The sequence below is a fragment of the Brachyistius frenatus genome, unplaced genomic scaffold (assembly GCF_029030835.1).
Source record: "Brachyistius frenatus isolate BFR_SWC_R1_liver_20210118 unplaced genomic scaffold, ASM2903083v1 Contig_165, whole genome shotgun sequence".
Classification (NCBI taxonomy): Eukaryota; Metazoa; Chordata; class Actinopteri; family Embiotocidae; genus Brachyistius; species Brachyistius frenatus.
The window spans coordinates 97,834-121,570 of NW_027210764.1; the positions used below are offsets into that span (position 1 = coordinate 97,834).

At 43.1% G+C, this 23,737-nt stretch overlaps 3 protein-coding genes across 3 annotated transcripts in view; 2 read left to right on the plus strand and 1 right to left on the minus strand.

Annotated features, from left to right (window-relative positions):
* LOC138631783 (enoyl-CoA hydratase EchA19) overlaps positions 1–10,490 on the plus strand; it is a 54,473-nt gene extending 43,983 nt beyond the window's left edge. The window contains exon 8 of the mRNA XM_069716958.1: positions 10,414–10,490. The gene's annotated coding sequence lies outside the window, so the exon portion shown is untranslated. The remainder of the gene's footprint in view (positions 1–10,413) is intronic.
* The window catches only part of txndc5 (thioredoxin domain containing 5), a 137,451-nt gene that overhangs the window by 96,258 nt on the left and 17,456 nt on the right, over positions 1–23,737 (minus strand). The window lies entirely within an intron of this gene.
* The window catches only part of bmp6 (bone morphogenetic protein 6), a 50,527-nt gene that overhangs the window by 18,324 nt on the left and 8,466 nt on the right, over positions 1–23,737 (plus strand). The window contains exons 2-4 of the mRNA XM_069716950.1: positions 10,414–10,606; positions 14,925–15,073; positions 15,294–15,491. Of these exons, the coding sequence (XP_069573051.1) occupies positions 10,414–10,606; positions 14,925–15,073; positions 15,294–15,491 (540 nt within the window). The remainder of the gene's footprint in view (positions 1–10,413; positions 10,607–14,924; positions 15,074–15,293; positions 15,492–23,737) is intronic.

A 23,737-nucleotide genomic window follows, 5' to 3' on the forward strand; every position in this document is an offset into this window, starting at 1 on the left:
ATTTTATTTCGGCTTCAGTTCGTGGAGCACAGTACCAACGTCTCTGGTAGCGCTCTGCTGGTGATAGTAGAGATTCTCTGAAAATGATGTTGTCAGTGTTTGTCACACTGTAAGTGTTTGCCAATCTGAACCACCACAGCATCCGGACAAAGACGCATCTGTAGAAATCTGATTGGCATCGCATTTTCAACCACCTCCAACTTGGTTTCGATGCGGTTTCAAACATTGTCATGTGTTTTTTTTTGCTGTTCAGACTTTCCCAAATAAAGCCGGATACAATCTGGATATGACAAATAATAGATTTTGGCTAGCAGTCTAAACAAGGCTTAAGTGTCTCTGGATATTGTTCTCGGGAGGGATGGGAGACGGCATCGTGAGCCTCGCTGCAGGCTGGGAGAAGCGGCAGCAGTAATGCAGTCGCTGTACCAGACTGTCGTGGTGAAGAAGGAGCTTAGTCACAAGGCAAAGCACTCAATTTACTGTGTGTCTACATCCCGATCCTCATCTATAGTCATGAACTCTGGGTAATGACTGAAAGAATGAGATCGTGGAAACAAGCAGCTGAAATGAGTTTTCTCTGCTGGGTGACTGGCGTCACTCTCAGGGTGAGGAGTTCAGCCATCCAGGAGAAACTCGGAGTAAAACTGCAACTTGAGGTGGTTCGGGTAACTGTTGAGGATGTCCGCCTCCTGTTTGAGGTTCACCTGGCACAGGCAACTTGGATGAGACCCTGAGGTCGACCCAGGACTCATTGGAGAGATTGTCTCTCCCAGTTGACCTGGGAGCTGCTCGGGATCTATATTGTCACTGCGGCCCTAATTGGACTCGGGAGTTTAGAAGATGAAAGAATGAATGGACACTATTAACTGACTGTAAATATCAAATGACGTGAAGATAAATCGTCGTCCTGCCAAGAAAAAGTACAAATTTAGGTAAACCGAAGAACTCATCAAAAGAACAGAATATTTGAAGCCCTCACTTGTGATTACGACTTGAGGAGACATTCAAATGCTGCTGTGTAGCCCCATAACTAGTCTGTTAGCAAGCAGTTGTAAATGTGCCGGAAAACAAAATGTCACACAGCCAATAAAAGAATATAAATATAAATAATATATAATAGAATATATTTCCACTATTTTTGTAGCCTGCTCTTCAGAACTGATGGTAGCCATCAGCACCAGAGGGTCTGTTTTCAAGAAAGAAAAATTATATTTATTTATGAAATCAGTTGAAGAAATCTTGCAGGATGTTACTCTTGAACTTGAAACATTGCTAACTTTGGAAGTGTTGGCCCCACTGAGCACTAAACGCACCTCATGGCTGTTCTCAGCTGGCTGTCAGGAACACATACCGGTTATCAGTAAACAGTAATGTGCTAAAATCACTGATACTGATTTCTGCTGGACACTCGGAGTAGATCTGTTGGCTGCTCTTGTCTGCTTGCTAATGGGGCCTGACAGTCTGCAAATGGGCTGATCTCACTGCCTCATATCCTCGCTATGGACGGATGCTGCTGCCTGGCCCTGAATACTCCACTGCTGGCCTCTACGACTATGTGTGCGTGTGTGGGTGGGAACGTAAGAACCTTTTTGTCCTCTTCTTCTCATGTATGCTGTAATGCGACTTTGGACGTTTCCATCTGTACCTGTGTTTAATGTCAGTGCCCTATTGCGTGAAATTGGCTCGCCTGCATGTGTGCAAGCCCTTTTAATGAAATATCTAGCGGCGTGCGTATGTTTTCGGTGCCTTCCATGCATTGTACATAAACTGGCTCTTGCCAGTGGTCCTCGGCTGGTCCTGTGGTGCTCAGTGTGGCGTCTTTGATGCAGGGTCAGGGGAGAAGATCAGAGCACAGGATGAGTCTCCAGAGGCACACATACACATACACATGCCGATACTCAAAGCTGATGATGACTCCCAGCGGACCTCCAGCCCCTTCATCCGTACCTCGACCCGGGAGCTGCGGTGCCAGCTGCCTCACTACAAAGAGCCAAAACACTCAGCTGAAGGCATAAGCAGCTCCGGGTGGCAGCCAAGCATAGTGGCAACACCTCCGGCAGCTCACACTGCTGCAGTGACAGTGCATACTCTTAAAAGCTGCAAGTATTCATCTGCTTTGCAAAGATCAACAGCTGTCTCGATGTTTTATCTTTCCACTCTGCATCAGTGCCAAAGGTTAAAGAGTTTGAGGCATAAAATCTGTCTTTAGCCTCTTCAGAAAGGCTGGTGTTTACAGCTTAAAGATTTCCACCTAATGAGATGTTTTATTTTTGATTGAAATGGTGACGATCCCCGAAGAGTTGTGATGGTATCAACTGCAAAAAGTTTGCAGAGAAAGTCAATCTGACGGGCCAAACCTTTAATTAGATGGGACTTTGGAGAAATTAACGATGAATGGACGTATTTGACCTCTCCTCAGAAACCATCCAGTCTGAGAGAAAAACCAGACAGATTATGGGCTGTAATTACGTAAACACAGATGGATTCTTCTCATGCCTTGGACATCCAAAGCATTTTTTTTTTTATTGGTTTAGCCATCCGCAAAGTCTTTAACAATGTTGACAGGTTCTTGGTGTGCGAAGATTTAATTAAAGATTGTTTGTGAAAATGTCTGTCTTTTCAAAAATTCTCATTCGTTTCCCTCATTCACTTTCAGTCTGTCTTTCTTCCAGTCTCTCCTTCACTGTGATGCATTGCGGGCAATAGGAAATACTAAATTACAGATTTAATTAGAGACCAAAGACTTTTATTTTGGCATGCTCAACGCATAAAACCCCCACAAAGATCGTTTATTTCGAAAATATTGGAATCTACATTGTGCTGTGGAGAAACAGTCAGCTTACTCTGTTAGCTCAATGAGTTTAGTGGTTCCTGTCTTTAATACTGACTGCTGCCATTTATTTCCTCCATGAGACATTGAGAGGAACTTAACAAGCATTGCCTGCTACAAGGATCGTAGATCAGAGCAGGATTTTACATCATACTTTAGCTGTATCTGTTTCACAAACTCTCTAACGTCAACGTCTATTCTTTCCTGTTGGGTTGAAAAGGAAGAAGTAAAACCTTGGCTGTGTAGGTGCATTACGGGATAGGCTTTTATGCGAATGGAAAGTAATTTTCTCAAAGATGCATCATGGTCTGCGATGACTAGTGGCTAATATTTGCTGACCTGGGATATGAAGGAAAATTCAATGTACCATTTGTCTCTAACAGTCACTTGTGGCTGCAGTCTGTCTGTTCAGCAAGTTACCATCTTGCTTAAATGAACTGTGACAGAAAACATTATAAGACTGAAGTGAAATGACTTGCATGAGTGTTTTACATGTTGAAAGTATGAACCAAGTCTGTCTGTCATCACACTGGTACTTAAGTAAAATCTTACTGACAGATCTAATAAAAGATCCTGTAGGAGTCTTTTATCTGAGTCACAGGTGCTCTGTTCTGTGTAATCTATATCTCAGCAATGGATGCGACAAGCAAGAATATAACATTAAGATACACTCAGAAGATGCGGGTTGAATTTGGAATATAATTTTTGAAGCTCCAACCTGTGACTTTATTTGACCTTAAATTAACAGCTTCAAAATGATGCACTTGTAATTGGGAGAACGGCACATCTTTAATTCCCACTCAGCTTCTCAAATGTATAATCTTGTATTTTGTATCTTTGAGGACCTGGTTGGGTCTCCTGTGAAAAGTGCACTTTTGTTAGCAGCAGGTTGTTGAGCTCCTCACCGGTGTGAATAGCCATCTGCAGGTGTCAGGGGTTGGTCCCAGTCTTCTTCTTGACATGGGTAGTGTTACCAGCCAGCTCCACAATCGTAGCAGTCAGATACTCCAGTGCCGACACTCTCCACACACTTACTCTCCCTCAGAGGTCTGTGGACAAGGCTGACAGGAAACTGAAGTCCAGCTTAGGCTTTGCCGGCACTGGTTTTCCACTTTCAGACATTTTTCAGTATTATATCTTAAGATATAATTTCCATTTGTGGCCAGAGGGGCACTGCACAGCACATTTTACATAATGTTACTTTGAATATTGTCGAGAAAGACTTTAGCTACTCCTTAGTTTTGATGCCAATGGCCCTCAGTAAAGCCACTCTTTAAATGATGGGTATTAACTGCTGTCATATTTGCTTTTGAGAAAACCATCCATAATGTTCTTTTTAGTTAAAATGACCGACCGAGTGTTGACGAAGGGCGAAATAATATTTTGGTGAGAGGAGGTGGCCACTGGTTGTTTTGCTCTGTGGTTGTAGGACATGTCCAAGAAAACAGGAGTGATTTGAAGCAGGCGGTCGTCAGCCAGCTGTCCCTCCGAGGGATTGGCTGGGCAGCTTTAGGAGTGTGAGCTAAAGTGCTGACCACTGACCACAGACAAGTCTGCCTGTCAAACATCGCAGGCCTTCTCTTGGACCATCCAGCTTTTTCTGCCTCATGTTGACGAACACAATTATTCTCCTTCACTAAACTATTTTCTTTTTCTAGTTTAACTCCCAATCCTTTATTATTTTTAATTGGTCCATCTTCCTTACTTCTTCCCACTCTCTGCTCTCCTCTGTTTCCATTAATGTGCTGATTTAATTATCACAAACTTTCATTGTTTGTGAACTAACTGTGCTGGCAGCTGCTCTTTTTTTTTTTTTCTAGAGTTTGTGGTTATCAGTCACTGTCAGAATTGTTTTTGTCTCATCTTGTGTCTTGTCCGCCTGTTTGTCCACTCATGCACACACTGGCCTGGCTGAAAGTTTCACTCACTTGTCTTTCTTTCAGCACCTTCTTCCTGCCTCTGCTTTTTAAAGGGACACACGTCTCAGGCAGTTCATTTGACTGCAATTTACAGATGAGGTCTCTAATCCAAATAAATATTTATTAAGAGATCTTATCAGATAACTAAATTATTTTTGATATAACCTGATTTATTTGCCAATTTAGAACAAATATAGTATCAAAAGTATTAGGTCATTATTTGTCAAATAGGTGCAAATAACGAGTCATCAATAGGAATCATTTAGATACATGTAAAAGGAAAAATCTACCTGGGATCCGAAAATTACAAAGCTGTGTGTGTGTGTGTGTGTGTGTGTGTGTGTGTGTGTGTGTGTGTGTGTGTGTGTGTGTGTGTGTGTGTGTGTGTGTGTGTGTGTGTGTGTGTGTGTGTGTGTCTGTGTGGGTTTGCTATAATACCCACAGCAGCAGGACGGGACAGCAGAGCCAGATGTTGCGCAGGTGGAAACGAGAGAACAGCTCCTGTCAAAGCGTCCAAGTGAATCTGCAAACCGTCCATCTCACTCTCTTGCTGTCACTAACTGTCTCCCTCGCTCCTCCTCACTGCATCCCAGGCTCTCTCTTTCCTCTTCGTCCTCCGTGTTTTGTCCCTTTGGTCTCTCTCTCTCTCTCTCTCTCTCTCTCTCTCTCTCTCTGTGACAACCGACTTTCTTCATCTGGTCTTGTCATCGTATCCACTTCTCCCCCTGTCATTATCCTCTTGTGTTATTTTAGCTGACATCTATTTATTGATGATTTTATTTTGCCGTGTTGTTGTTTCCATTGAGCGTATCCAATTGGATACATCATTCAGCAAAGTTTCCTCTTAAAAAAGCACTCTTACAACCTATTTTCCTTTCTTTTATTATCTTTGTCTCTTCCGGTTTCTCTTTGTTTCCCTACTTTCTCTTTCGTTTCATACTAAAGTTAAATTTGTATCTTTCTATATCACCATTCAAGCAGCCGTCATTTATTCTGCTCTCCTCTCTCCGCCTGTCTCGTGTTTTTCTGTTTCTCGTAGCAGATCAAATCACCCACAATATTTACTGTGAATCATCGGAGAAATTCCCCCTTGCTGTCACATTTTCTGATTAGCCTTGGCTGCTTCTGTGTGTGTGTGTGTGTGTGTGTGTGTGTGTGTGTGTGTGTGTGTGTGTGTGTGTGTGTGTGTGTGTGTGTGTGTGTGTGTGTGTGTGTGTGTGTGTGTGTGTGTGTGTGTGTGTGTTCTAAGGGTTGAGAAAATAGTTGATTAGTCTACACACACATACAGCATGACACATTTACACTCTTCCTGGAGTTTCCAACGAGAACTGTTTGCACCAAATCACTAATATAATCACTCTTTTCCCATCTTTAGAATCACTTTTTGAGTGAATTCCTCCCTGAATCATCCAAATCTAAATCCCTTTTCCCTTCTGTGTGTTCCTGTCTCAAAGCTCACGTCATGGCGGATTAGCGCAGAGGTTACGCTCCCTGTATGCGTTGTGTGAACACTTCCCTTTGATTTTAGATGCGAAACCTCAGCGGATTTCAATCGACTTTCAAGCTGAGAAGGTGGAGAAGCAGCTGGAATGCTACTTAGCCGCTAACGCAGCAGCTCCCAGGCTGCTTCGCAGAGGGTTGCAGTGGTAAAACGTACCGTAGTGTGAGACGTGAGACTGTGGCTGTCTACATATTTCATCATTTTAATTGTTTGTCTTGCTCTAGACGCCGTTCGAAACAACTCCCCTCTCTGAAATTAGAAAAATGATTGATTTGAACAGGCTGGTGAGTTGTTGAGTGAGCTGAGGAGTGCCTGGAGATCTGGTTCGGATGGGGGGAAATAAGTGTGTCCTGTGAATTTAATTAAAGTCTAATGAAATGTCTTTCACTTCAGTGAAAACTATTTATTTTCTTGGATGGAATCTTTTTCACTTGTCTTGCAGGATCATTGGAAGTTTTTTGGTTTTTTTTTTTTGTGGTTTTCAGGGAATACAAAGCAGAAGAAGATGCCAGTTGAATCTGTTAATACCCTTGCTGCTTCACTGGAGTTGCTTACAGGAGGGTCGTGGCTACAGATCACAGTTTGTGTGTGTGTGTTACTACCTAAGTGGCTGCAAAGCAAGCTCCAGAGGAGTGGAAAAACTGTTGACATCCGCCTGCTAGTTGTAAATCCAAATCAGAGATCTGGGACCTGGTATCACACCAAAGCGCGTCATACACTCGTCAGTCCTACTAGAAGATACCGTGTCGGTGTCACATTTTGCCTCGCCTACTGTAGGCATGAAAAGAAAGGCACCCGAGGTGTAGACCTCAAAAACCAAGTGTTTGGGCTTAGAATAAGTAAGTCTTATGCAAGTTACTTAACGCATGTTACGCAAAAACAAACCCATGTTGACTTTTGACTTCTCATGGACTTGAACGATGGTCTCTGAGGAGAAAGCTTTGTGTTTGTTCCATCTGACCCCCCCTCACCTCTTTCCATATACTGACCTTGTTTCTCTTTCTACTCTCATGACCGTGTTCTTTGACGGTCTTACACGCGTGTACCTTTCACGCCTATAGGCGAAGGAAAATGTGCCAGTGACCTGGTATCCCCTACAATGATGAGTGTATTACACTCTTTGGTGAGCTACCGGGCCAAAGAAGGAACGAGACACTTTATCTAGTTTATTTTGTAGCTACAAATAAGTGCCAAATTGGCGAGTTAAAGCTTAGTTTTCATTTTTTTTTCGTGTGTCTGCTTGGCGAGCAAAGAGGAATGCATCCTTGAATGCGGTCATGAGTGTCGTGTTCTTGCCACAGTAACTGTATAAGCCCTGAGCTGAGCGCTAACATCAGCATGCTGTCACAATGAGAGTAAACACAGAGTACAAGGGGGATGAGGGAATGTTATTAGTTTTGCAGGTGTTTGGTCATAAACCAAAGTACAGGACAAGTTGAAATTGCCAATTATTATTGATGAAAAATTAAGGCACCACCACATTTATTAAAATTCATCCTGAAGGGAACATGAATATTTGCACTTAATTTGATGACAATCAATCCCACAGTTGGTGAGACGGCTTTGAGTTGCAGCAGGTTTCTGATATTTTTTGGTCGATTAAACATTCATTCCAGCAACTGAAATAAAGATCAGATACATGTGGCACTCCAACTGACCTTCTCACCAGCCCACAGTTTATCAAAGAGATTTCAAGCCACAAAGTTAAAAAGGGAATATAAAATTTCAGGCTGTTGCTCTTGAAGCCCAGGAGTGTTGGAGCGAATGTTGTAAAGTCATTTAGAGTAGCATGACCTCCGTCTAAGGCCTCCACACAGAAGCTCTGCTGATCTATCTACCCCTCCACACAAGAGCAGACCTGTTATCGTACGCAATTATTGCAAGGTGTGTGTGTGTGTGTGTGTGTGTGTGTGTGTGTGTGTGTGTGTGTGTGTGTGTGTGTGTGTGTGTGTGTGTGTGTGTGTGTGTGTGTGTGGAGGGAGGGGGGGGGCAGCTTTGTGGAGTAAGATGATGAAATGGTCGCATCTGATAGAAGTCACAGAGACACTGATGTGAATAACATCTCATACTTCATAGGTGGCTTCCTTTGCTTCAGTGGAAAGTGCTTAAGTACAGAGAGGAAGACCCGGCCCAGACGTAAACTGAGGGGCTTTAATTATTATAATTTGTTTTGACCAAATCCAGTTGCTTTTCCTCTGAAATGCAATGAAGCCAGACTGACATATCATCTCTGCCGGCCTTCTCTACTTAAGTTTAGCATTTGTGTAAGTTGGACATGTCTGAGGACGAAGGGAGCTTTGACCTTCCTGGGTGTGGGTACGAGGTGGAGCTGGCACTTGTGGGAGAGTCTGATTGGCTCCAGTGTTCTCACATCAACACAATTTTCTCTTCTGCTGTGACTCGGGGAATAAAATGTGTCATTGGTCCACTTTGGGTGGGTCTCCACATCATAAATTTACCAGAGTGTTTTAACAAGCCTGGCTCGGGTACAAAATAAAAAAGATTTACCCAAGCTTTGGGCTATAAATGTATCCAAAATTATTCTTCAAATTTGTTTAATGAAAATATAACTAGTGCATATTATTGAATCAGGAAGCATCTTCATACCATCCTCAGTCTGTCACCTGTCTGCATGTGAGGCAGTGAAAGAAACAGAGACCTCTAATCTCATGTTTTTTCTTCTGCTCACACTTTATAAATTATATTTGGCAGGTATTGCTTCTACTATGTTAGCCGGAGTAGCTAGCTCAGTCTGGCTAGCTTAATCTGCCACATAACTGTCTGTAAAATGATATTTTTAAACCTAAAGTTTGTGTCAATTAAACTATTTAGACACAAAGTCTTGTTATAGAGCTTTCGAGTCATTGGTAGGTGTATTTTTCTTGCTTCAAACAGAGACATCAAGGAAGCAAATAAGTGTATTTCCCAAAAGACCAAACTATTCCTTGATCTAAAATCAAGGCGGCTTGAGCAGCTGCAGTAGAAGAATGAAGGTAAATACATTATGGTGGATATTTAATGGTGCTGTAGGTGAAAACGTTGGTGGTAGTATTCATCTAGCGCTGGTTCCCAGTCAGTCTGCACTCACAGTCTGCTGAACCTCACTGCACTGAAACTACAGTGGAGATGATGATCGTGTGTGTGTGTGTGTGTGTGTGTGTGTGTGTGTGTGTGTGTGTGTGTGTGTGTGTGTGTGTGTGTGTGTGTGTGTGTGGTGCAGTGCAGCATATGACAAACTATTTAAATCAGTAAGAGTGTGATGGAGTAAGAATACTTAGAGTGTGTTGATGTGAGTTTTTAGGACTCAGTGAATTAAGTTTCTAGTTTTAGTGAGTGTTTTAGAATAAAGCACACGTTTGAGGCTCAACATTTCCTGTCAATGCTGGTCTGGGTATTTCCGTAGACGACTTTCTAATTGCACACAACATTCCCCCTTTCATGCATTTCCCCCTTCTTACTCGGTGTGTCTGTCGACTCTACTGGCCCTTTGCTGTGGGAGAGAAACCTCCAGCTGAGACAGGAACCGATTCCCCAGAGAGCACATTATCATTATGGTGCATATTGCACTCAAAAACCTCGGAGGGAGAGCATTTGTTGGTTTTTGTCATTTCACGCTGTCAGAAGTGGTCGCAGAACGTCTCTGAGTTTGCTGCTGCTGAAAAAAAATCCCGGGCTCTTGCTTGGAACTGATGATAACAGGGATTTATTTAGGGAAAGTGGAAGCCACGAAACCTATTAGACTTCATGTGCAAATCACATGTCTCAGGCTTGAAAGGCTCCTACAGTCGACCAGTGCAGTGTCTGTGAAAAGGATATCCGCTTGTCATTCACTGCTGTATACTTACATAGAAACCCTGTTTGTAAATATACAATTTGTTGAGATATTTGTAGAAAATGCATCATGAACCTGAGAAAAGCCACTGAAAGAAACTGTGTTGGTTTAAAGGCAGTAAATACTGGTGGTAATTATAAATCCGCTTCACCACGAATTTAAGCAAACCGTGATTTCTGGTGAGCAGGAGTTGCACACCAGTATGCAACTTGTCACAGAGAGAGTTAATAACTATTGGAGCTGGTCTCTCTGTATTATCCTCCTCTGTCTCTTTCTCTCTGTGTGTAATGTTATGATCCTGAATGTGTGTGTTTGTGTCTCCCTCCCACAGTGGAGTACGACAGGGAGCTCTCTCCGCAGCGCCGTCACCACAAGGAGTTTAAGTTCAACCTCTCACAGATCCCCGAGGGTGAGGCCGTCACCGCTGCCGAGTTTCGCCTCTACAAAGAGTGTGTGAGCCGCGCCTTCCGCAACGACACCTTCCTGCTCAAAGTCTACCAGGTGGTCAAGGAACACCCTGACAGGTAACACATCAGCAACTCTTACTACAGCCTTTATCTCCCCTTTTAATTTTACCTCAAATATTGTTGCATTGATAATCTCCATATTTTTACCCATTTCAGTGCTTCACTGAAGCTACATGATACATATCAAACCTCAGATTCTATGATTTCTATGGTTGAACCATCAAGTCAAATGGACATGATCTAGATGTTTGTTATTATTTTGTCAGTTATTTTGAATCTACATTATCTTGTCAAATATTTGATCTATTCAACAGGTTGCTGCTATATATCAAACATATGAAAATATAAGTCTTCTGGTAACACTTACCAAACCACAGGACAATCACAATTTATAGCAACATACTTTATGTACTTGTTATATACTTTCAAATATTTTTTGTGCAAACTGATTTCATAAAAAATTCCAAATAAAGTTAAGTAAATGCTGCAAGTGTAAAGATTATCCTAATAAAATACAAGTAAGTGTGTAATCAAAATATTTAATATGTAAATAGACAGCTCAGATTTTATGCATAAACCATTTTTGTCTAAAAAAAAACATTGCTTGGTTCCCTGGAAACAAGCCTCAGTTAAAATCTAGTGAATGCTGGATGGCTTTTAATTTGAATCATAGGCTTTTAATTTGAAAAGCATACAGGAAGTTGTAGCATTTTGACGACCAATGGTGTAACTTTCATCACTCACTCAGTGACCGACTTTAGTGTTTATAGGAGCCCAGCGGCAGCTAGAAAGAACAATAGGAAACACAATGAAACTCATGTTCTGTATCAGTGATCAATGATCCAATATCAGGCAAATCAAGATCTTTGTTTCTTAGATAAATTCCATCCAACATAACTCTCTGTACCATATTCATACTCTATCATATTAATGTAGCAGGTTTGGTTTTATGGCAAATCATTTTCTACATATTTCTGTGGAATAACAACTTGTGTGGGTTTGAATACTGTTTGGCCATAAACCATGTGTATGCAATGATGCACCGACAGGTGGGTCCAGTCGAGGGTCTGCTCTGTGTCCCTGCTAAGAATCAGATAAGTCAACATAAGCTGGGTGTAAGTGAAGACAGCAAGTTGACTTTATCTGGACACAAAAAGTTAAAAATGATTTTAAAAATGCTGGCTCGCCCTGTGACTTTCTATCATTCTCCCTGTGTTATACATACTCTGGGCTATTGCCATGTTTACAATGTAAAATCAAGCAAAACCCCATCTTACAGAAATAGCACAGCTTCAAAATCCTCCCGTCCCCCAAATAAGGACAGCTAATACATGCCAAACATTTACATTACGTCTGCAGGGGTAGATAAACACCAGGAGATTTCTGAATGATATTTGTGTTTTATCAAGCCCGCCCCCAGAGAAGCAACACTAACATGAAGAGAATGACTCGTATACATTTTTAGTCTAACGTCTTATATAGCCCAGTATGTTTTGAATGAATACACATCAAAGTCACTTTCTTCTTGAAAAGCTGTTGACGTACTGAGAAGTATAACACTTGATTAATGTACTATTTTATGTTAAATATTATCAAGAATCAAACCCACCTTTAGGTACAGTACGTGTCTCTACCACCAAACGTTTTCAGACTGCAGTTCAGGGCCAAAGTTGCGACACTCTTGGATTGAAAAAGAACATCAGCTATAGATGTTGGCGAAGTGTATTTTTCTGCCTGTCAAAAGATTTATCTGGGAATCAAGAGCTACTTATTTGCTGCATTCCTTTGTCCCTACAATGGTTGGTTTGTGCTCTCCAGCCTGGAGGTACAACCTTTTATTTTTGGAGATATTTGGAGATTAAAGGGCCCTCATATGTCCAATTTCTGTATTATTGTAGGCCAGGTTTTTTACCTTGAAGAAAATTACAGCCTGCATTGCTTGCTATCAGGTGGAGAGGGGAAAAAAAGACTCATGCTGTGTTTGTGCTTCTGTAGAATGAATTCAAGGTGCAACAAGCATCCTCTGAAAAAAACAAAAAACAGACTATAATATGTCATTAAAGTTGTATCTGCTTTGACTTTACATTCCTATCTTCCTTCTTCTCAATGCTGGATGTATCGCCGGAGGTATTAAGGTTTATGAGAGAAAAAAATACAACTCTTTGCTGTTTTTCCCATTTTCCGCCTCTTGCCAAACTGTACCTTTATAATCGCCCAATCAGCGGGAAGCCCATTAACTTTCTCGTGCCCCTCCTTCCCGTAAAAACCTGACTCCCGTTTTGACTCCGAGCCGTAATGATAGAGCGCCTAATTAGCTTGACACCCTTTGTACTTTTCATTTGATTGGGGTGGTTTCTCGAACAGCAGGCAAGGAATGTGAGGGATTACAAAGTCAAAAATGTGGCAGCCGGCCTGACGTCGTAGAGAAAATGCTGAGGCTGTTTTTACTGACTAATACCCATTCACCAGCGTTATACCAGCTATTATACACAATGCTTAGATTTCTCCTCAGACATGTCTTCTTATTTTCTGATTCTTAAACTGCTGCTTCAGTATACACGTATTTAGATCCAGTTTTGATGAAGACATAGAGGAGTCAGAACTTCTGTATCCTTTCCCTCCAGATGTCTGACTTGCATACCGCTTTTACAATCTTACAAATATGCCTTTTTCGCAGTTTAAAAGATGAAAGCCCATGAAATGACCAGGCCAGCTGCGAGCTCCACTCTCTCACCTTGCATAACTGTTTTAACAACAGTCACTGACAAGACTTATAAAGGGGATTTATTGTGGAAAAAAAACACAACTTTGACTGTTGACCTTATTATTCCAGTTCATTTAAGCAGTCAGTCAATAAGAAGTTTTACAGTAGGCCCTCAGCAGCCTTCACCCTGCAGAACCCTCCGACGGACTCCCCATCCTCCGCCACGCGAGCGGTGTTCGACGACGAGGCAGGAACGTCAGCGTACGGATCCGCGCCGTGACAAATGTATGAACTTCACAGTGTGTGTGTGTGGAGGAAAACAGGGTGTAGTGGCTCCTGCAGAAGCCGTCAGAAAACACTCTCATTAATGACCAATAAAGAGGGGCTGCTGAAGCATGACTGCAGGGGCATTCTCCGAACACCTGGATGATTGCGAAGCTTTGATGTCGGTTCTGAAGGAGGGGTCCGACAGGCCGGCTGCTGTGTTATTACTACTGTAATGGGACAGAGGGAGGACAGACCCTCTTATCACTCACACTCTGTCTTCTCCTTACATCTCCTCTGCTCTCTTCTCATTAAATACTCGTTCTTTTCTCCAACTCGTTTGACACATTCCTTCATTTTAAAGCTTGATTTCATTCACACAAAATATTGTAAATGATATTAACATGCATGTAGCCTGATACCAAACTTGTAATTCCTTCCTTTTCCCAGTCCCTCAGAGATGTGGACTTTAAGGTCAGATGTACCGTGGAGGAGAATTCAGTGTATCCCAGCGTCTTCTGTTAAGTGCAGCGATCCATCTTCCTGTCATTCTGTTATGATACTGTTACCCTGAAACAAACCCAGAGCTTCTGCATTTCCTTTGGTTTTTTAAAGAGCTCGATCCGCCCTCTCTGTGGGACAGTCTTATTCACCTCTGTATTTTATAGCAGGGATTGAATAAAATGTACCTACAGCTATATAAAGCAGGAAAGGAATATGATTTGTACTCCTGTTGGCATAGGTGTAGTGCTGACGGAGACGTTTAGCCTTTTTTTTTCTCCAAGTGAGGAATCTTGATATCCATTGGAAGATATTTTTGTGGTTTTAAGTACCAAAAACCATCTTAGCATAGTTTAACATCTCCCCTCTTAAGCTTCTCTCTAGACCTCTACCAAGAACAGGCTGATATCAATGATCCTCTTTTCTGATTGGCTGATTGACACATGCCCCGGTCAATCACAGGTTTTCTTTGGTCTTGAAGCTTTCTAGCGCTGCGGTGAAATGACTGCTCAGTGTGTCTTCCACGTTAAAGGTTGGGCAATGGGCCGTGCTGATGGGGGACATATCACATGAGCGTGTGACATCACAAACTTACTGATATCCAAATGGCACTGTTGCTGGATACTGGCTGTGCATTTCTCTGTGGACTGAGTGTTTTGACACTTTTACAGTATTTATAGCAGCTACACCTGCTTTACAATCTCAAAAGAAATGGAAATTTCCCTTTTATGTTCTGTTTCCCTTTCTTACATTTGAAAAAAACAAAAACAGGTTGGCTTTACCAATTTTGCTATTTAACTCAAAACAACCCTTCAGACTGCCCATCTACTGAGTAATTTTGCTGTAACTTAGCCTCAAGTATTTCTATTAAGATTTCCCTTTCCTATTTCCCCCTTGTCCTCCCAGAGAGGCTGATCTGTTCCTGCTGGAGTCTCGCAGGCTGTGGGCGGCTGAGGAGGGCTGGCTGGAGTTTGACATCACTGCCACCAGCAACCTGTGGGTGATGAACCCGGTGCACAACCTGGGTCTGCAGGTCAGCGTGGAGACCAGCAGCGGTAAGAGATTCAATAACAACGGTTTTTTTTTTTCATGCGCTGCACACATAACATAAATCCATTGGTGAATAAAAAAAAATGTCAGTTTCTACCAGCTGCTACCAGCTGCTAGTTTGATGAAGTCACAAAAAACACAACTGAAAGCTGAATATATTTAGGACAACTTGCTGAAATCAGCATAAACTTGTATAGTTTTTGAGTGCTGTGTTTTTCAAAGCAGGGCAGAGCATCAGCTCTAAGGAGGCGGGGCTCATAGGGCGTGACGGTGCTCTGGAGAAACAGCCTTTCATGGTGGCATTCTTTAAAGTCAGCGAAGTGCACATCCGCACCGCCCGCTCCACCGGTGGGAAACGTCGCCAGCAGAACCGCAACCGATCCACGCAACCGCAGGAGGGATCCAGAGGGCCGGTCCCAGCAGGTCAGTCTAGCTCATCACGCAGCGCAACCACGAGCGCAGTCAGACACACAACTGACCTCAGCATCACCTCAGCACATTTGTAACTGATGTCTGACCTGTTGAGATCAGCGGATGGGTCGCATGTGTTTGAAATCTGGTTGAAGTATTTCTCTTTGAGATGTGTGAAAAATTGGACATGACATGTGCCGGATCTCTCTAATCAGGGCCCGTCAGATGAAAATTGTAGCAGAGGGATGATGTTCAAAATCAGTTCTTTACTGTAGCTTCTCTGTATGGATTCAGGAAACTACAGTGTATCCCAGATCTGCATCTCGACCGGAGAATATAGTGGGTTTTTTTTAGAGAAATATGTGTTATTTATGAAGGGGCTTTCTGCTGCACCTCTCCACACAGGTTGAGTTACACAGGTGGTGGGAGGATTTGGCTGCAAATTGAAGCCAAAGACCTCACAATAAAAGAGCAAAGCGTTTGACATAAATGGACGTTGTTTGGGGCGTAGTAAGGAGTTTAAGAACTTGGGCTCAAACATGAAAGAATATGTGTATGATAATAAAAGAACTGCCAGACTTTTATGTGGCCTTGTGGCTTAATTTAAGTCCACTATAAATGGTGTAGTAATTCTTACTATAAATTTGGGACACCACAGCAAAAGTGGCACAAAACCGTGGACTAGTTAATATCCAGTGATTTAGGGCGCAGACGGTGAATCCATCCTGACAGGTGACCTCATCCTCTGAACCTCCTCATCAGTCCTCCTCTTCCTACTCAGCGGATGATGTAATGAGCAGGTATAAGCCTGAAGTTATGAGCTCCGCAATCTTTTCAAATTAAATCAAACCCTAATCCGCCCACCTTTCACCTGCTGTGTAATTCTGGCCCGACTTTATAGCGCTTAATGCTAAGCTGCTCCTGTGAGGCTTCATTGTGTGACCACTGCAGTACATAAAGCTCACGCTCAGTGAGCCTGCTGTTAATATCGGTCTGATCCTCGCCTAATTTGACAGATGAATCTGTGCTATTACTAAGCATGTGCAGCACAAAGCGTTGAGCCATGCTACACAAAGGGTACCTAAATTTCAACATCAGCCGTTGACGGCATACCTCTGACAGCTCCAAAAGACTCCCATTCAAAAGTGTCAACTTCTCTCGTGAAATGCAAAGTCGTACATATCTTTCCACAAGTCGTCGTGGTGTCCTTAGCGGAATTGCCTTCCTTCTGATCAGTGTGTTGGTCGTATTAGGCCTCAAACAGAGGTATGTTTGGGGGGCCTGGGGTGTGCCTGAGGTGCAGTCAGGTTTTCGGTATAGATGGGAAGGCATAGTGTCAGATCAGATCCGTCCTTTGCTCCTCCCCACCTCGTCCAAATGTGGTCACTTCCAGCTCCAAAACAAAAACGACAACAGAGATGGTGACAGCAAAATGCCAGAATCACAAACCAATGAGTGACGTCGCGGTGGGTTTTCCACTTGGCGTTGGCACTGAACATTGGCTTTGGACATAAATTGTAAGGTGAGGAATTATGCAGTATGAGTACCGTAGCTAGGAATACTGAGCTGCGAGATCATATATAGAACTGATCAGAAAATACGTTACCTGTATCGCTTCTATACACTTCACAAGCAGCCAGCCTGAAGTCAGGGTGAACATAATTCTACAAATAGAAAGTTTACATAGAACCCTCTTCATAGCTGTATTTAAATATCTCAGATAAGATTATGTATCAGCTAACCTAAATTGTTTGGTCCAACAGCTGCTTAAAATTGGCGCACCTGCTTGCCGGACTCATCTATCGTCAATCAGCCTGAGTATACTCGTCAAAAAGGTGAAAAAAAGGCTTAATAATAAAACGTCGGCAAATAAAAGAGGAGGGACGGTGGATGAGATCCTCTAACAAACACCGATCAGCCGGTCCAGCTCTTTCTGAGGAGCAGGTGACTTTTTCATTCAGTGCCTCGTGAGTGCTCGTGAGCCTTATGAAGCTTACCTGTGAATTCTGCGGGACACATTCAGGACCTCTGACAGCACACCTGAATAACGGGACTGGGTCGGATATCCAAGATACGCTGGAACGACCCAGAGGCGTGAAAATGCTGAGTCGTAAGAAGTTTTGACATGGTTGGTACTTCATGGCTCCTCCTTGTTGTTGGTTGTCAATCATCATTCAGTTCATTTGAAAGACGCAATCCTCACTGCACGTCGTTAGTAAATCTGCTTGGATATTCTTTTTTTTTGCGGGTGGTGTGAAGTTTGCACGTGATTTAACACACGCAGATCTTCAGTAAATCAGGCCCTCAGTGTACTAACACAGAGCTGCAGACGGCCCAGCTTAGCTTCGTACCTGAGAAGCGGTTTCCCTCTGCTTTGCTGTTTAATGGCTCTGCCATCTGCGCGGTACGCAGAAGTATCTGTAGGACAAGTTCACTTCTCTCTGCTGCTCTCTGCAAACCCTTCGCTGAGATTTGCTGGCTCTATATTCTGTTTGTTCAGAGCATCTTCAGTGAATCTCAGTAGGTGACAGCGCGCTGCTGTTAACACAGGCGGTTATAAGTTAAATTCCTGCAGGGCTCTTTCTTAGTAATTGCGTTAGATGAAAGCTTCGGCTGACACAACACAGAACAAAGACTCATCATTTGTTATGCTACAGGACAGTTAGAGTTTACCACATGTTCAGTTTTGGCTCCAGACCTGTACTCTCCTCTACCCAGCTGTCACCTTTGGCTCGAGATGTCCGAGGATGTCCTGATGAAGACTTGGAGACAAGATGTCTTTAAAGACAGTGATAGTGGGGTACACTAGTGGAACGGAGGGCTAAGATGTACACCATGTGCTCACAACGTGGACAGGAGCTTCTGTAACAGATGTTATCCCTGCTTTCTTCTAGTATATGAGTGAATATTTATGTTAAATATGTATTTATATATATATCAAACGGCTTATTTATGCAAATGAATGATGCAGGTTGTCTGAAGTCTGCTTTTATGTCCCTGTGTGTGCCAGAAGGATGAGAAAACGTTCAGTGAAGCGAATCTGCTCCAAAATCTGCTCTAACAACGACAATCTGTTAAATATGCGTCCTGGAGGATTGGACTTTACATAACCCAAAACATCAAGACCTCTCCGCCTCGCCACTCGGGACGGCTGGGAGTGTAAATATTTAGATCCGACACAGGAAGCAGGGAGGCCCCCCTCGCGACAGCCGTGTGTCCGCGGCCAGCGGAGGACGGCTGGGATTGGATGGGATGGGAGGATCCGTGAGGAATTCAGGAGGGCATATGGTTTCAATACCGCATCACTCACTCCAGAGACAGGGAGGAGGCCGCGATGGATGGGGAGAGCATCCGTCTTGTGGAGCGCTCGTGGGGAGAAGCAAAATGTGGACGTTGTCTCTCCCCCCCCCCCCGCCCTCCGGTTTCTATTTGGCGCAGAGCTACAGTCAATCAGTTTCGGCCACCACACATCCAGCTAAAAGGAATATTTCACCGATAATTCCCCCGGATGCTTTCTTCCCTAAAAACACGAGATCTGAGGCCGGAAGGCAGCGATGTGTTTGCTTTTAATTGCCAATGTGTGCACTGGCTTCTTTTGCTAGCGTGGCTTAATTTACTGTGTGTTTTCTATAAATAGATTCCCTCCTCTGCCCCAAATTGCAGACTCCTGACCTGAGGTTCACCAGTGCACTTATTTTACTGCATCTTTTTTATCAGTTTGGTGCCGTTTTGTCCTCATCTTCGTCTTCGGACCCATTTTGGACGATTTTCATGCCAATTTCATGAATTTGACTTCACTGCCTTGCTTTGTCATAAATTACCAAAAACCTCTCGCTCCGTCTGCAAAGGCTATAAAACGAGCTTTTAACTAGGAAACTTTATTTTCCCAACTGTAATCCCTGTGAGGTTTTGGACCTTGTTATTTTCTCATTCTCACAATTTTAGAAAGCTGGATTTAAAAGGACGTGATATAAAATATCTTCCAGATGACCAAAGAGGACAGAATCGGCCAAATAAATTTCTGCAGCATTAGCTTTGAGATCATGGGGTGATTATGACCGTCATAAATCATCTTTTGTTTTTCACTTTTTACTCTCAAAAGCACACAATATACAGAACTCGTGTGCTGAGTGTTCCTCTTTGCTTGTTCGGTGGGTAAACTGGTCTTTTTAATGTACGTTTTCCATTATTTTGGAGTTATGTGGGAATATTTTTGACAACAAGCGTGATATTTCCTCCCACTCTGGGTGTGCCTGATGGAAACTGCTTTCTGTGTACCTTTGCCAAAAGAACAATACAACACCTTTAAAGGTAATTTGGGGTTTTGTGGGCGATGAAGGCTGGAGGAGGAGGTAATGGGAGTCGGGTTGGGCTTTGGCTGTGGGGGAGGTTAACAACCATCCGGGGAAGGAATATCACGTCCCGGCACAGCGCTGGCGGCCTGTAATTAGGTCTAGCCAGTCATTAGCTGCACAGCTAAAAGACTGACCAAGCTAACAGTATCGCTTAAAGAATTATAATAACACGGCGCTCAGCCAGCTGTGTTTTTTCATCTGTCGCTCCTCTCTCCTCCCTCCTGCTCCTCATCCTCCTCACTCCTTCCCCACCCGACCTCCTTTTGTTTACCGTTGGAGTAATTAGACATGGCGGAGCTCCCTCGCAGGGTTTAATAACCTCTGTGATGAAAGACAGGAAGAAAGATAAACTTCAGTCGTGGTGGGTTGGAGGGAAAGAAAAAAAAAAGAAGAGAAACGTCAGAGACAACAGTGACATTCTCCTTCCTGCGTCTCATTTTAAAGACACAGATTTTATTTTAAACTTTGGGCCTATGGAAACCAACCTTTCTGTCACCACCACCACCACCACCTCTTTGGGAATTCATGTAATTGCTACTGTAGGAGCTGCAGTCTTTTCTCGCTCTTGAATTGAGAAATTGCCGGAGCAAACTTAAAGCAGAGCGGTTGAGACACTGTGGCCTGCTCAGGTTGAAATTACTTTTAATGTCAAAATGTCACACTGGACCTAATACCGCGGTTATAACATCTGAACTGGCACTATTTGGTTCTTGTATTTTCGGAACAGCCTGTGATAAATATAATTTACGGCCGTTTCCTCCTGAAAGAGGCGCTGCTTAGAGAGTTTCAGGCCTTTAATGAACGGTAGGGAGTGTAGCGAAGGGTTAATATCAGCCCCGGACTCATAGAGTATATCGAAAGTCTCCGTGTTAAAGAGCCACAGTGCTTGTGTTCAGTAAGGAGCCGTGTTTCCCCTGCTATTCAATAGACAGGGTGGGAACCGGCGGCCGCCGCCCCACCTCAATGAGTTCAATGTGAATCGGTTTTAGTGCAGACGTTTAGGGTCACGTGGTTGAATGGATGTTTGTCTTCTCACCGAGAAACATTTCCAGGTTAAACACTGTTAGGTAAGCTGCTGTAATGTGGCAGCGGAGCTCTGTGCCACAGTGTCCATTCACATTAACATGTCATTAAAGGAAATCCTGCTTTTTTTTTCAAAGTCATACTCAAATATTTGGTCCTGACTGTCGCTCAGGAAGAAAGCGGAGTTCATAGTTTGGTTTCTAAAAGTCTCGTCCAGACATGTTGGAAGATACAGAGTCATGTTTTGCTGTGAATAATACTGTCTCATATGGACTGTCCTTAAATTACCTGATTAAGTATTCTTAAAATGACATGGAGATCTTCTCCCTTACTAAAAGACCCAGAATCTATTATTATGCAAATTATATTTATTCCTGAAGTTTTGTCTCCTTCATCACTGGAAGTCCACTCGTACGTATGTCTGCAATGCGGGATTTAAGTTTCCACATCACGCCGGTGTGAGTTGCTCATTGGACCGGGACGGCTTCCGAACTAGTCTCGATGTAATAAATCCTGCTCGCAGGTACACGCCTTAAACTGTAGGTGAACACAGAGGAACTTTCCACTTTGAGAGGAAGAGGCTGAAAACAGTCTGTTGATGTCGAACTGTGAACATACATCATTCTGTACCGAGAAGGTCAAACAGCTGAGAGACGTAACAATGACCGAGCGCTGGAGGAATTTTGGAGAACACATTCGTTTGCTTTTTTTTTTTTGCAGAGATTGCTTTCATAGTTGACCCTTCAATAGGAAACTACAACTAACAGCTACTGATCTTAGCACTGCTTTTTGTCTTTATGCTCACCGACTGCTGGCCAGATTTTTCAGGAACAGACATGAGAGTTTTAGACAGAAAAACATGATTGTAGTTTAAGTTTTTTGGGGTAAACCCATGGCTCCAATATAAAGCTAAATTGGAATTCTGACATACTTATAATTACTATAATAGTAATAGTAGTAGCAGTATAATAGGTGTAATATGTAGAGTGATTTTTTTTTTCTTTCTCATCCCTTCCCACCTCTGCTCTCTGTCAAGGAAAGGAAACAGAAATGAATGGAAGCCTCATGGGAGCCGGAGCTCAGCGGTAGCTGTGTGGCATAAAATTTTTACAGGCAGGAAGGGGAGATGTGGTTTATGGGCACCACAAATCTGGGCCTTTACACTCAATGAAAGCCCACAGTAAATATCAGCTTTATTCCTCTTAAAGAGTCCCACAGACTGAACGCTGATGGCTTTGAAGGCCGAGAGGCGCAGGGAAAAGGAGTTGTGTGTGGAGTTGTGAGAAAGAGATGGAAAAGCAGTAGGATGCTAAATACTCTACCTTGTGCTGTACAGCAAAGCAAGGTAGTCTTTTAATGGTATTCTCATTTAGTTCAATGTATTTATATGTATTATAGGAATGAGCCGCATTTTAAATGCACATATGCTGCTCTGAACATTTACCGTGGTTGGCAGAGGGATTGAACTGGATCAGTGACTGCACAGGACGTTTGTCCAGTTAACTAATGTCACAGGAATTTAAACAGCTTGATCGATTTCATTACATCTTTAAATTCATAATTAAGATACAATACCAGTGTTTTTGATCAAACTTTGTCACACACACACACACACACACACACACACACACACACACACACACACACACACACACACACACACACACACACACACACACACACACACACACACACACACACACACACACACACACACACACACACACCCAGTCGCCCCGTGATTGAATGTTTTAACGGCTTCTGGTGTTGAGGTGTGACGAGTGTGCAGGCAGCGCTGCAGCTTCACTCACCCTCCACCCCGGGCTGGGATTTGACCCGAAGCTGAATGTCACGCATCATAAACTAGACCCGGATGAGGGTGTAGGGGGTCTCTATGAGAAAGTGTGTGTGTGTACTTAGAAGCTGTGTATAATTCTGCGTTATTCACAGAAACGTTCGGATTGACAGAAAAGCCCAAAGTTATTCAAACTTCAACGGTCCATGTTCCAATATGCACTCATAAATCTCTTTACATTACGTCTGTGGAGCCTTTATCGTTATATTATACTCAACTATAGTTCAAATCGGGTCACCCAAGTTTCTTAGCCAATCAGCTTTGTTCTTTCAATGCTATTTTTCCTCTGTCCTTGGATGCTTCCTGTATATAAACACTGTGCACAGTTTAACTGTTCCCCACAATGCTAAAAAAAAAAAAAAGTACTGTAAAATCAAGTGGATGTTTTTTTTGGTCAGTAGTATGGTCCAGCAGCTGGTCCAGGACCAGCCTGTATCCTCTTTAGTGAAGAGCTTCATACAGTAAATCTGTTAAATCCGAGTGCTCTCCGCTGTCCAGGACTCTGGAAGGTCAGTCGGTCCTCTGGGAGGCAGGATGGACACGTGACCCCACGTTTATGTGTCGTCCACACACACACACACACACACACACACACACACACACACACACACACACACACACACACACACACACACACACACACACACACACACACACACACATGCTCGGAGCCAAACATGCATGCCTGAGTGCTCAGAGTACACTTGCAGGCATAAAAATATACACAGTTGCAAACACACACACACACACACACACACACACACACACACACACACACACACACACACACACACACACACACACACACACACACACACACACACACACACACACACATATGCTCGGAGCCAAACATGCATGCCTGAGTGCTCAGAGTACACTTGCAGGCATAAAAATATACACAGTTGCAAACACACACACACACACACACACACACACACACACACACACACACACACACACACACACACACACACACACACACACACACACACACACACACACACACACACACACACACACAC